At 36.2% G+C, this 14408-nt stretch overlaps 1 protein-coding gene across 1 annotated transcript in view; it reads left to right on the top strand.

Moving 5' to 3' along the window:
• Grm8 (glutamate metabotropic receptor 8) overlaps window positions 1-14408 on the top strand; it is an 870036-nt gene that overhangs the window by 527267 nt on the left and 328361 nt on the right. Inside the window, exon 7 of the mRNA XM_052173334.1 lies at window positions 2252-2452. Within this exon, the coding sequence (XP_052029294.1) occupies window positions 2252-2452 (201 nt within the window). The remainder of the gene's footprint in view (window positions 1-2251; window positions 2453-14408) is intronic.

Raw genomic sequence — 14408 nt, 5'->3', positions numbered from 1 at the left:
CTATAGAGCTGAGTGACCTTGGAAGCAGCAACTTTATGCCTACTGAACTTCATGTTGATTTCTCAAGCCCAGTGAATCAAAATCTAGGAAACATTCAGTCACCATCCATGAGTCAGTCAATTTTAGTTTTTTTTTTTTTCCTGTCACTGGCTTTTCTGCCCTTTGTTTCCTCAGAAGATACAATGACTTTTCCAAGACTGCTCAGGTCTTGGTCTTCAATTCAGAAATTAGCAGAGTACCTGGTAACCAGAAAGGAGGCTAGAAGAAAGTGCCAATCTTTTAACTGCTTTTCTTTAATATTTATTTATAAATTATGTACTTTGTGGTTAAAACTGTGAGAGATGAAATTGAGGCAGACCTGAAAGACTTACATCATAGGAGGCATTAAGTAGCATTGTCTTGGAATTCAAGACACAAAGTGGACACAGAAGTGGAGGGGAGATTGTTCCCATATCTGCATGAAATGCGACTTAGATCAATCTGTTGAGGGGGCACGGTAGCCGTGGAGATACCCTTTGTGAGAGCTGACTGTGTTTCCATCTTTATACTCCTAAACCTGCAATATCTTCAGAAGGAGGTTTTAGGAAAGCACCTCTAAGTCTTACATAAGAACACGACTTTAGACCAACTCTGACTTGGGGGATCGTGTTCTTCATAGAGACAAAGCAATTGCAAATGTAAGTGGCAACCAAATGGTAAAAATAAAAGCTGTACAATTCTTAATTTCTAATGCATTATTTTTTCCCAAATGATTTTAACTGATTTCTAATTTGCTATAGTAATTTGGATTATACAGCCTACATTTTCAATTCTATTATGTCTAGATGCAAGTATTCACAGTATTGAGTATGTGTAGACTCAGGTTGGGAGAAAGGAGGTTTTTTACTTAGTTTTGGAGCATGGACATTGGAGATATTTAAAAATGGAAAAAAAATCCATGTACATAATGGAGGTACAGAATATATCATTGTGACATACTTTGGGGTCCAGAACACCAGTCAATAAAATCTAAAAGAAGAGTGCTAGAGATGACTGAAAACAGGGAAAATATCTAGTGACCAAATGAAAAAAAAAAAGACTAAAAATGTTAACTGACTTTTTTACAGGACAAAGATCCCAGTAGTAACTGTTTCAAATTAACCTTGTAAATTTGGAATATATCTCTGTCTCTGTCTATCTATCTGTCTATCTATCTATCTATCTATCTATCTATCTATCTATCTATCTATCTATCATCAGTGTTAGGAAAATAAATATTTATTGTATTGGGTCCATTGACAAGTATGAAGTACATTGTTTTTGTTTCTGATGAATAAAATTTGGAGAGCTTGGGTAATAGGTGGTGTTTTCTAATTTGTAATAATTCTTTCATGTTTTTTTCTTTTCCTCATAGTTTAAGTGTTGGACGTTTAGAATTTTTCTCCCAGATGAGAGAACACTGAGTTTTCAGTTTGAGACTTAGGAAAGTTTTTCACATCTGTTCTATGGGCTCTGTGACTGTCATTTCAAAAGTCTCATCTTCCTTACCTGCAAAATTAGACAGCTGGTTTCCAGTTGATGTCTAACGTATTTTTCACCTTCAAACGCCATGCCTCTATTGCACTTTAAATGATAAACATCAACCTACATACTGCCAAGTTATGCCCTACCTATGCTTAAACACGGGTAAAATTATTCTCACTAACATTCATTTTCAGAGACCCACATCTCTTTAACAGAAAGTTAAAAGAGAAAATTGAGTTCAAAGAGAAAATAAATTAAATGATTCTTTTCAAGATATCCAGAGTCACTTCAGTGAAATTTATCATTTAATACTTATAAAATTTCTTCTAAATACATCACATTCAAAACAAAAATTAATATGAGATAGAAAGAGACTCTGCATTAGCCCACTAATACGGTGTTTCTCGGGAAACAAAAGTAGATGAAAAGAGTTACATTTTACACATTTTAAAAAGATCATAGCATTACCAAAATGTTATATAATTATCAAAAAGTAGAATAAGATGTGATTTGAGAAGGAGGGAGCAGGGATAATGGTCATCTATTACGTCTCTTACTACTTTTTATATTTCATGCTGCTAGTTAAATAATATTTGCTCTTTCCATATCTAAGTATAAAAAGCTCACTTTGTAAGGGCAGGACAAAAAGTACTTTTGTTTCCAAACGTGTAACGAAAAGAAATCACCATGTTGAGCTATTTGAAATGCAATACTATTATCCATTGATAGTGTGTCTTCTTCCTTGCAGGGCTGGAGCGAATTGCACGGGATTCATCTTACGAACAAGAAGGAAAGGTTCAATTTGTAATTGATGCAGTGTATTCCATGGCTTATGCACTGCACAACATGCACAAAGAACTCTGCCCTGGATACATAGGCCTTTGCCCAAGAATGATCACCATTGATGGAAAAGAGCTCCTGGGTTACATCAGGGCCGTGAATTTTAATGGTAAGTCACAACTTTATTTTTATCTCGACATTAAGTGACAGGGAGTTTAACACTCCAATCAATTGAAGATGTTTGGACGAAGCAGAAATCCAAAGATGGGAAGAACTACGTTCTATTCAGAAGTGTGAAATTTTCCACCTGCTTTTCAATCTCAAACATATTTTAGTACTGCCCTTAATCTGTTCCTGAGAGAAACAAAAGTTAAAAATAATTCTCCATCAATCAAAATATTCTACTTAACTATCACTATTTCAGAAATCATTTAGAAGGCAAACTCAGAATCCCTGTCAATAGAGCAGATTCATCTAAAAGTGTTTTGCTCGTGGCACTATGAGTGTAGAGCTCATAGTAATTTGTCTCTAAATTGGTATTTAGCTATGAAAAAACACTAAGCTGATGCTGAAAACAGATGAAGTTACTTTAATAATCTAAGACTCTTGTATTTTTATGTCTATTTTTCCTTGTATTTCTTCAATGATTTAGTCAGATAGTGGTAAGGAGTTGTATGGCACAATGCAGATGGCATTTTCGTACTGTAGAATCAGAAATACTGCTTCTGTGGCTGTCATAAGAACCCAATGCCGAATATGTTGGATTCAAGGTCTTTGGTTGTGAATAACTGAACTGCTTGTTTGAAATGATGGAGTTACTGAATGCTGTCCTTTTAGGAAAGAGGTAATGGCTGGTGCCCATGACTTAGACCATCATTTTCAAATAAAATGATAGAATGCTCTGAGCTGTCGAATTCTTTCAGCTTGGCTGTAATCCACACAATGGACATGCCTTCGGGCCATGCACAGTGCCATACTGTCTATCACAATACACTCTGGTGACCTCAGCTGCCAGCCTTTCTCAAAACAGCACAAGGTCATCTTCCATTTAGAATTCAAGTGGAAATGCTTTCTCTTGCTTTGTACAGGCAATGTAAGGAATAATTTGGTCTGTATTCAGTACAGGACAAGATCTTTTCTAGCATAAATTTCTAGACACATTCTATAACATTAATTCTTTTGTTAATATAAACACTAAGGGGAGTTTGAAAATAATTTTCATGCAGCTATAAAATTGAACAAAAGAAGATTGTTACAATGTAAGTTATTTACTCTAATGTGCAGTTAGGGAACACTGCATTTCTACAACAGTGTTAGAAAGTGGAAAGACGAATGCAAATGAGCAGATTTTTCTCAATAACTGAAGTTCACCTTTGAAAAAGAAATACTTTGAAGAAACACTCAATGAATGCAATTTAAAGGTAAATTACTAATTTTACTTTTTATCTTAACCATGCATCAAGAGCTAACCCTTCCTGATGTCTTCAATTATTATACTAACCTCCAATGTAATGGTGCAATTATGGACTATTAGAGAGTGTCTTAATGTCTAATGGCTCTTAAGACAATTTGCCTCTGGACTCCAAAGATCCTTCAGTTCTTCAGTCCCCCTTTTTTAGGTTAACTCATTTCTATATATTATGCATGTTCAGCCTTTTAATAGATGCTAACGGTACTGTACAAGTAAAATAGACAAAACTGTCAGAGGATTTTGAGCTTACAAGAAAAGATATTAACCCAATAAGTACAAGAATCTATAATGATATAAAATGCAATGTGTGTCAAAAGAAAAGAAAGATATATTATAAATAAAGTTTATATAGGAGATATTTCGCCTAGAGAAGAGAGAAGCTTGAAATAAGGAAGAAGTAGGGATATCTGCATATAGACCAGATGTGGTCTTGTAGGTAGTTCGTTTTGATTAAGAGAAACATACTGACTGGCCATTTTTTTTCTTTGTTTTAGAATCTCAGTATTGAACTAACTATTAATCTTAATTTATTATTAATACCTGTCTGTTCATGATTTTCACAAAGGCATATAAGGCTCTTCAAATACAAGTATACCATGAGAGTATTAATAAGGAAGAAAACACTGATTTAGAAAGGAAAATAAAGGGCTTATGCATTTTCAACAGAATCAAAACTTGAAAGAGACCTGCATAAGATATTTATAAAGGAAAAGAATTCTAAATGATCTCAAAAAAGAATACTCTGTGAAATATTTTTTAAAAGGAGGCTTTGCATAGGCCTCTGGCAGCCTAATGAGCAGTGCTATTTAACAGAATTTGCAGCTATAGTGGAGCCTTTTCTTTGATCGTTTCGCATCCATATAATCAAGGCTAAGACATTCAGCTAATTGTTTCACGAGATGATTTTTTTGGGGGGGGTGGGATAATCCTCTTTTTGCCTTCTACTGACATGAGGTGAAGAAATTTTGCATATACTGTCTTTACAATTCTCTAAACATCCTATTCACAAAGTGTTTCAGTCGTTTAATATAAGAATTTCTGGGTTAAAGGGATAGGGATAACCAAGACTTCCGTTAGTTCCCATAGCTGTCCTTGGAAGCAGCTTAAAGGGTCAGTGTCAATATGGTGCTCATTTTCTAGGCAAACACTTAGACCCACTACTTTTTAGGCCTCTCACAAGTTGGTATTGTACATAGATGTTTGGAACTTGTATTCTTTTCTGGGACTCCAGCAATCTGGTGTTTTGTGTCATTAATGGAATTTCTGTGATTGGGTCATGTTGGCTCTGGCCAGTGTTCTCACTTAATTGGACAGACAGTCAAGGACAGATTGTGTGATAGATACAATTGGCCATACCAAGTGGTCTTCAGGATCTGTTTTTTCTTTCCTGAGAACCCAGTTGGGCTTACTTAAAATCAGAATTGCCTATATTATTACATGGCGGCAAACATGTTCCAGGAACATTCTGACAGTTCTCTTAAAGTTTTTTTTTTTTTGACACAAGTTTCATTTAATTTACAATGTAATAAAGGTTATAGGTATAAAGCTACACTTAAAGCAGAAAAGGCCTATTTCACAAAGGAACAAATCTGTACAAAACTCTTACAGTGGTTCCTACCTTGTCTCCTGTTAGCCAGGTCTATTCTGGAGATCTGAATAACCAGAACTCCCCATGGGGGGGGGGGTCAGGGGAGCCTCCAAACCAATAGCAGAGCACGTTCCCCTAACACACACCTGGCCCTAGCAGAATACAGTCTTTTTGTTCACTAAGAACTGCCCCAACTCCTCATTCCTTAAGGAACTGCCTCTCGGCACACACGACCAGTGAAGCTACCAGGAGGAGGCTGCTCCTGAACTAAATGAATTTTCAGTGAGGCAGGTGAGTTTTCAGTGTGGACAAGAAAAATAGGTGAAGTCCAACAATACTGTACAAACCCATTACCTGTCCCGTGTTACGGGGCTACAGATGAAGGAAACTCAAAATGGACTCATGCCATCAGACAGGACAGAGAAAGGCCTATCTATTAGACCTCAAAACCACAGGCACAAGAGGACATTCTATTACCCTGTGGCTTACGTGAACAGTGTCAACCAACCTGGCATCCTTGGACACCGCTCGGTTACCTGGGTCTCACAAGGGAAGGAAGGGAAGGGAATACAAATGAGGCTCCCACCCTCTCCATAGCTCTAGATTCCTCCCCCCACCCTGCCACCTTGAGTGACTTCACATAAAAAAAAACGGTCCTAGTAGGTGGCACAAGGGAGAGCACAGGGAGAGACAATCCGCTCCGAAACGCCTGGGAATCCTTTCTCCACACTTTAAGTGTGACGACTCAGTACTTTAGTACTGAGTACTTGGTACTTTAGCCCCACCCCTAGTCTCAGTATTACATGGTTGGTTAGGACCTTCTGAAAGACGATACTACACACATGGAAAGTTTTCTCCCTAGTTCAGTAGCTCCCCTTGTAACCCCTCCACCCCTCCCCAACCATCCCCACCCTCTTCATAACTAAAATATCAAATCAGTAAAGGTGTGGGCTTCTTGCCCGGCTAAGTCTCCTTCACATATTTCCCCTTCTTGGGTTCATTTACTGCTTTAGGGTTATAGACAGCGGGGTTTGGTGCAGGATTTATGGTCACTGCTGATGGCACAGCAGGAGACAAGTCCAAAAGGGAGGTTTACAGAAGAACTGCTAATTTTGTACAATTTTACTCCCTGGATCAGTGAAAGGCAAAATGTTCTTTCAAGTAATTAAAAAGCGACATCTTCAAATTGACCCATGGAATGAATGTATTTAGTAGTGATCACTTGCACATTGAATAGTGGCCGCATCATAGAAAAATTACTTCTTTATAATAACTTTACCAAGCTGTTTCTTATTTATGTCAATATGGGAAAATACTGTTCCGTTTTGCTTATTGGACTTTTAAAGTTTGAATTAGCGAAATCATGCAGCTGGTTTGGAGAAAGAATCTCTTGCTTAGTACTATGAGATGATAAAGTAGCTCAAGGAACTGGGTCCTGGGATTATGTGTGGCTCTGAGCAAGGTCGTCAGCATATAACTTATAACCAGTTGTATAGCTTGGTGTTCTCCTGGGACTCCTCTCTCTCTCTCTCTCTCTCTCTCTCTCTCTCTCTCTCTCTCTCTCTCTCTCTCTCTCTCTCTCTTCTGAGACAGGGTTTCTCTCTATGGTCCTGGCTGTCCTGGAACTCACTCTATAGACCAAGCTGGCCTCGAACTCAGAAATTTGCCTGCCTCTGCCTCCCAAGTGCTGGGATTAAAGGCGTGTGCCACCACCACCCGGCTGTGCCTCTCATTCTCTTGCCTGCATGTAGGACCAATTTCCTCCTACTGGGTTGCCATGTCCAGCCATGACCTGAGGGTTTGTACTCAGTCCTATTGTATTTTGTTAGTGTTTGGAAATGCCTGAGGAGCCTGTTTGCCTATATTTTTGTTTGTTTATTTGTTTGTTTTTGTCATTTTAAGGGAAACAGAAGGAATTTCCCTGGGAAAGGGGGAACTGGGAGGAATAGAGGGAAAAGAAACTATGGTCAGGATGTAATGCATGAGAAGAGAATAAAAGATTAAAAAAAAGTTGTTGTAGCTGAGACTGTAAGTACTGCTACTTAAGCAGCAGTTTAGAGATACACACTTAGTTTAAAAGTTCATATATTTTATAGTGTGTTTTAAGACTGAGAATGTAAAGAATGTGCTAGAATTTAGGATGACAGACTGTTATAATTTCAGACATGAATTATTCTATTACAAATAGCTATTTAAAGATGAAGTATGTAATCAAAGTACTAAAGTAAAAATTCCCACTTGATAACAAAAGCATAAGCTACAATAGTACTTTTATTGATTTTAGTTGGATTGATTTCCCCCATGGCTGGAACGTTCATTCCTGGATCTGTATTGTAAGCACGTTCTGAATCCTGGCATCCTCAGAGCTGCTCTGTGTCTCCATACACGCTTTGTCACTTCTCCTCTACCTGGCAAAGACTCGGTCGGCTTTTAGGTTCCTTTTATTGAGGCTATTTGAACAAAACGTTCTTTTTTTATATATAAATTTTTTAAAACTCTAGGATCTATCAAAAGAAAAACATAAAGGTAGAAGAGTTCAGATTTTCTTTTATTTTTGAAATTCAAGCAACCATGCCTATTTCTTACTCCAAAATGATAAAATATTAATACTCTACATCTTGTATAAAATCAAAGATTTTCCAGAACAAAAGAACCATACTTAGCATAAAAAGCATGGGATAGAATCTCAGAGATACCTCTTCATTCCTTTTACTTTTCCCGGAGCCCAGGTTAGGGCAAAGTCCAGCATAATAGGATTATTTGGTTGTTAGGTAACCAAAATAATGCTAAATTAAGGTAATAAAAATAACTTAAGAAAAGAGAAAACTCAGAGAAGAATGTGAAGTATTTAAGAAAAGAGTTCTAAAACCATATAAACCATAAAAAACATCTCTCTGTCTCTGTTAGCTGTTCTTATTGTACTGACTTTCCCTACAGTTGATCAGCAGAACAACGTAAGTGTACCCTACCAGCTGGGATTCAGATGCTTTTGTTCCAGGGTGCACCTGCTGTGACACACACACACACACACACACACACACACACACACACACACACACACTTGTATAATATATACATATATATTATATATGTACATATATATACATATAATATATAATATATAATATATAATATATAATATATAATATATAATATATAATATATAATATATAATATATAATATATAAATTGCTTATTTGGCTATGAAGTCTGAATTCCAACTCTGAGACGCTTGAATCTTGTCATTCTCAGGTCAGACAGCAGATGCTTTTCCAAAGCAAGTGGGACATGCTTGATTGTCCTGGATGCTTCTAGGTTTTGGAAAGCAGAGAGAGGCAATAATTTGGTGTTTGAATCTTGTTGCTTCATTGGGTGACAAGCGTTTGTTAGGTGGAAGGAGACACAGGAATAGATCAACATCTGTGCGAACCAACACAGGCATCAACTTGGCTGACACCAAGTGTGGGGTGCACCGCAACTGAACAAGGAAGTAGCAATTACATCACTGCCATACTTGGCTTTCTACAGTAAAACAGAAATATGTGCAAGAGACAGGAATTACAGTAACATTTATCAATGGTTTCTTTAGAAAGCCTATTGATTTTAAGATTTTAATTGACTAATTCTAAAATATAATTATGAGAATATGAACACTGTAGTCTCATTATGAAGCAAACCTGATTTTCATATCTAAAATAGGGATAACTCAATATTAAGAAATTCTATGCTATTTCTTAATAATGCTAATAGGTCAAATATGATTAATATTTTATGATATTGTATGAAACCATCTGGTTAAAATATAAACTGTATTGTGTAATAAGTACAAAATAAACCATCTTTAAAGAAAGTAGATTTGAAATATGAAATTTTAGATTTTTAACACTGTCAGTGTCATATGTTAAAAAAATATAATAAAATATAAAACAAAATAGCAAAAATTATTATTAAAGAAGAAATGTTACTATTTTGGGGTCATTAGACTTAAATAATTTAATCAGAAGACAATATATATTTAATATTAAGATATTTAAGAAAAATAATAAGGTAAGATATTAACATGAAACATTCAGATGTTTCATACATAAACATTAATTTATTTATAATCAATCTGTTTTATGTAAATATATGAAAATATCTGGAAATAAACTAGACATGAAATATGACAGAACTTTTTTTAATCTTAGAGTTTATTATCTCAGCTAATTTTAAAATTACATTATTTTTTAAATCTTGAGGTTGTAATATGATAGCATCATTTCTCCTTAACATTTCCTCCCTCCAAACTCCTCTTCAAACTTCTTCCCTTCTTATTCCTTTTCCAATTCTTGCTCTCTTTTTCATTATTTGTTGTTGCATTCATACATATACGTATACACATAAATTCTTAAATACACAAATACAATATGAGGGCAACTTTCACAGATATATAATACTTTTGAAAATATGGAAAGACATTTTTTGTCAATGAATGTAGGAGATTAGTATTAGAAAATTTTAATAATTTCAGAATAAATATACATTGGACTTTGTATAACTACAAAAGAGAAAGCAGTATTTATGAAAGTTTAGATAAATGTTATTATAGATTTTGTTTTTTTGGTTTTTGTTTATATTAACTTTTTATTAGATAATTTCTTTATTTACAATTCAAATATTATCCCCTTTAATTGTTTTCCCTCTGAAAACGCCCTATCCCACCACTCTTCCCCCTACTCACTATCTCACCCACACTTGCTTTCCTGTCCTGGCATTCCCATTACTCTGGGGCATCAAGTCTTCACAGGATCAAGGGCCTTTTGTCTCATTGAGGACTGACAAGGCCATCCTCTGCTACATATGCAGCTGGAGCCATGGGACCCTCCATGTGTACTCTTTGGTTGGTGCTTTAGTGCCTGGGAGCTATAGGGATACTTCTTAGTTCATATTGCCATTCCTCCTATGGGGCTGCAAACCCCTTCAGCTCCTTAGGTCCTTTCTCTAAATCCTCCATTGTGGACCCTGTGCTCAATTCAATGGCTGTGAACATCCACTTCTGTATTTGTCAGGCACTGGCAGAGCCTCTCAGGAGACAGCTATATCAGGCTCCTGTCAGCAAGCACTTGTTGACATCCACAATAGTGTCTGGGTTTGGTAACTGTATAGAGGATGGATTCCCAGGTATCACAGTCTCTAACTAGCCTTTCCTTCAATCTCTGCTCCACATGTTTTCTCTGTATCTCTTCCTGTGGGTATTTTGTTCCCCCCTATAAGAAGGACCAGAGTATCCACACTTTGGTCTTCCTTCTTGAGCTTGATGTGATCTGTGAATTGTATCTTGGGTATTCCAAGCTTCTGGGCCAATATTCACTTATCAGTGAGTGCATACCATGTGTGTACTTTTGTGATTGGGTTACTTCACTCAGGATGATATTTTCTAGTTCCATCCATTTGTCTAAGAATTTCATGAATTCATCATTTTTAATAGCTGAGTAGTACTCCATTGTGTAAATGTACCACATTTCCTGTATCCATTGCTCTGTTGGGGACATCTGGGATCTTTCCAGCTTTTGGCTAATATAAATAAGACTGCTATAAACATAGTGGAGCATGTGTTCTTACTACATGTTGAAACATCTGGGTATATGCCAAGGAGTGGTATAGCTGGGTCCTCTGGTAGTGCTATGTCCAGTTTTCTGAAGAACCACCAAACTGATTTCCAGCATGATTTTACCAGCTTGCAATCTCACTAGCAATGGAGGAGTTTTCTTCTTTCTCCACATCCTTGCCAGCATTTGCTATCACTTGACTTTTTGATCTTAGCCATTCTGACTGGTTTGAAGTGGAATCTCAGGGTTGTTTTGATTTGCATTTTCATGATGATTAAGGATGTTAAACATTTCTTTAGGTGCTTCTCAGCCATTCAGTATTCCACAGTTGAGAATTCTTTTGTTTAGCTCTGTACCCAATTTTTATAGGGTTATTTGATTTTCTGGAGTCTAATTTCTTGAGTGCTTTGTATTTATTGGATATTAGCCCTCTATCTGATGCAGAACTAGTAAAGTCCTTTTCTCAATTTGTTGGTTGCCATTTTGTCGTATTGACAGTGTCCTTTACCTTACAGAAGCTTTGCAGTTTTATGAGGTTGATTCTTGTTCTTAGAGCATAAGCTATTGGTGATCTGTTTAGGAAATTTTCCCCTGTGCCCATGTGCTTGAGGATCTTCCCCACTTTCTTTTCTATTAGTTTCAGTGTATCTGGTTTTATGTGGAAGTCCTTGATCCATTTGGACTTGAGCATTGTACGAGATAAGAATGGATTAATTTGCATCCTTCCACATGCTAACTAACTGCCAGTTGAACCAGCACCATTTGTTGAAAATGCTGTCTTTTGTCCACTGGATGATTTTAGCTCCTTTGTCAAAGATCAAGGGACCATCATAGGTGTGAGGGTTCATTTCTGGGTCTTCAGTTCTATTCCATTGATCTACCTGCCTGTCTTTGTACCAATGCCATGTAGTTTGGTTCATGCTTGCTATGTAGTATAGCTTGAGATCAGGAATGGTGTTTTTGCCAGAATTTCTTTTATTGCTGAGAATAGTTTTCACTATCTTGGGTTTTTTTACTCTTCCAGATTAATTTGGAAATTGCTTTATCTAATTTTATGAAGAATTGAGTTTGAATTTGATGGTGATCACATTGAATTTGTAAATTGCTTTCAGGAGGATGGCCATTTTAATATATTAATCCTACCAATCTATGAACATCAGAGATCTTTCCATCTTCTCAGATCTTCTTCGATTTCTTTCTCCAGAGACTTAATGTTCTTGTCATACAGATCTTTCACTTGCTTAGTTAGAGTCACACCAAGGTATTTTATATTATTTGTGATATTGTGAAAGGTGTTGTTTCCTTAATTTCTTTCTCAGTTTGTTTATCCTTTGAGAAGAGGAAGGCCTCTTATTCGTTTGAGTTAAATTTATATCCAGCCACTTTGCTGAAGTTGTTTACCAGATTTTAGGAGTTCTCTGGTGGAATTTTTAGGGTCACTTAAGTATACTATCATATCATCTACAAATAGTGATAGTTTGACTTCTTCCTTTCCAATTTGTATCCCTTTGACCTTCTTTTGTTGTCTAATTGCTCTGGCTAGGACTTCAAGTACTATATTGAATAGGTAGGGAGAGAGTAGACAGTCTTGTCTAGTCCCTGATTTTGGTGGGCATTTGTTGGGTTTTTGTGTGGCTTAGGCATCAGAATAATTGTGGCTTCAAGAATGAGTTGAGCAATGTTCCTTCCATTTCTAATTTGTGAAATAGTTTGAAGATTATTGGTGTTAAGTCTTCTTTGAAGGTCTGATAAAACTCTGTGCTAATCCCATCTGGTCTTGGGCCTTTTTTTGGTTGGGAGACTATTAACAACTGATTCCATTTCTTTAGGGATTTTGGGACTGTTTAAATTGTTTATCTGATCCTGATTTAACCTTGAAACCTGGTATCTGCCTAGAAAACTGTCAATTTCAGCCATATTTTCAAGTTTTGTTGAATATAGGCTTTTGTAGTAGGATTTGATGATTTTTTGGATTTCCTCAGTTTCTGTTGTTATATCTTCCTTTTCTTTTCTGATTTCGTTAATTTGGATACAGTCTCTGTGCACTCTGGTTAGTTTGGCTAAGGGTTTATCTATCTTGTTGGTTTTCTCAAAGAACCAGATCTTGGTTTGGTTGATTCTTTGTAAGGTTCTTTTTTTTTTCCTACTTGGTTGATTTCAGTCCCGAGGTTGATTATTTCCTGATGTCTATTCCTCTTGCATGTATTTGCTTATTTTTGTTACAGAATCTTCTGATATGCTGTCAATCTGCTACTATATGTTCTCTCTAGTTTCTTTGTGGAGGCAGTCAGAGGTATGGGTTTTCCTCTTAGCATTGCTTTCATTGTGTCCCATAGTTTGGGTATGTTTTGGTTTTAATTTCATTAAATTCTAAAATGTCTTCACTTTGTTTCTTTATTTCTTCCTTGACCAAGTTATCGCTAAGTAGAGTGTTATTCAGCTTCCACGTATATGTGGACTTTCTATCATTTTTGTTATGATTGATGACCAGCCTTAGTCTATGGTGATCTGATAGGATGCATGGGATTATTTCAATCTTCTCATATCTGTTGAGGCCTGTTTTATGATATGGTCAGTTTTGGAGAAGATACCATGAGGTGCTGAGAAGGTATATTCTTTTGTTTTAGTACCAAATGTTCTATAGATATCTGTTAAATCCATTTGGTTCATAACTTCTGTTAGTTTCACTGTGTCTCTGTTTACTTTCTGTTTCCATGATGAGATTGATATGTTGAAGTCTCCCACTATTATTGTGTGGGGTGCAATCTGTGCTTTGAGCTCTCGTAAAGTTTCTTTTATGAAGGTGGGGGCCCTTGCATTTGGAGCATAGATGTTCAGAATTGAGAGTTTTTCTTGGGAGATTTTTCCTTTGATGGACATGAAGTGTCCTTTCTTATTTTTTTTCACAACTTTTGGTTGTAAGTCAATTTTATTCAATATTGAGGTGACTACTCCAGCTTGTTTCTTGGGACCATTTGCTTGGAAAAATGTTTTTCAGCCTTTTATTCTGAGGTAGTGTCTGTCTTTGTCATTGAGGTGGGTTTGCTGTATGCAACACAATGTTGGGTCCAATTTATGTTTCCAATCTCTTAGTCTATGTCTTTTTATTGGGGAATTGAGTCCATTGATATTAACATATTTTAAGGAAAATTGATTGTGGCTTTCTGTTATTTTTGTTATTAGACGTGGAATTATATTTATGTGGCAATCTTGTTTTTGGTTTGTTAAAAGAAGATTATTTTCATTCTTTTTCTAGGGTGTATTTTCCCTACTTTTGTTGTTGTTTTCCATTTATTATCTTTTGTAGGGCTGGATTTGTGGAAAGATATTGTGTACATTTTTTTTTTTTTTTGTCATGGAATACCCAGGTTTCTACATCTCCAGTAATTGAGAGTTTTTTTGGGTATAGTATCCTGGGTTGGCATTTTTGTTCTCTTAGGGTCTGTATGACATCTGCCCAGGATCTTCTGACTTTTAT

The sequence above is a fragment of the Apodemus sylvaticus genome, chromosome 2 (genome assembly GCF_947179515.1).
Source record: "Apodemus sylvaticus chromosome 2, mApoSyl1.1, whole genome shotgun sequence".
In the NCBI taxonomy this organism is placed as follows: domain Eukaryota; kingdom Metazoa; phylum Chordata; class Mammalia; order Rodentia; family Muridae; genus Apodemus; species Apodemus sylvaticus.
This window is presented reverse-complemented; position numbering and strand designations above follow the sequence as displayed.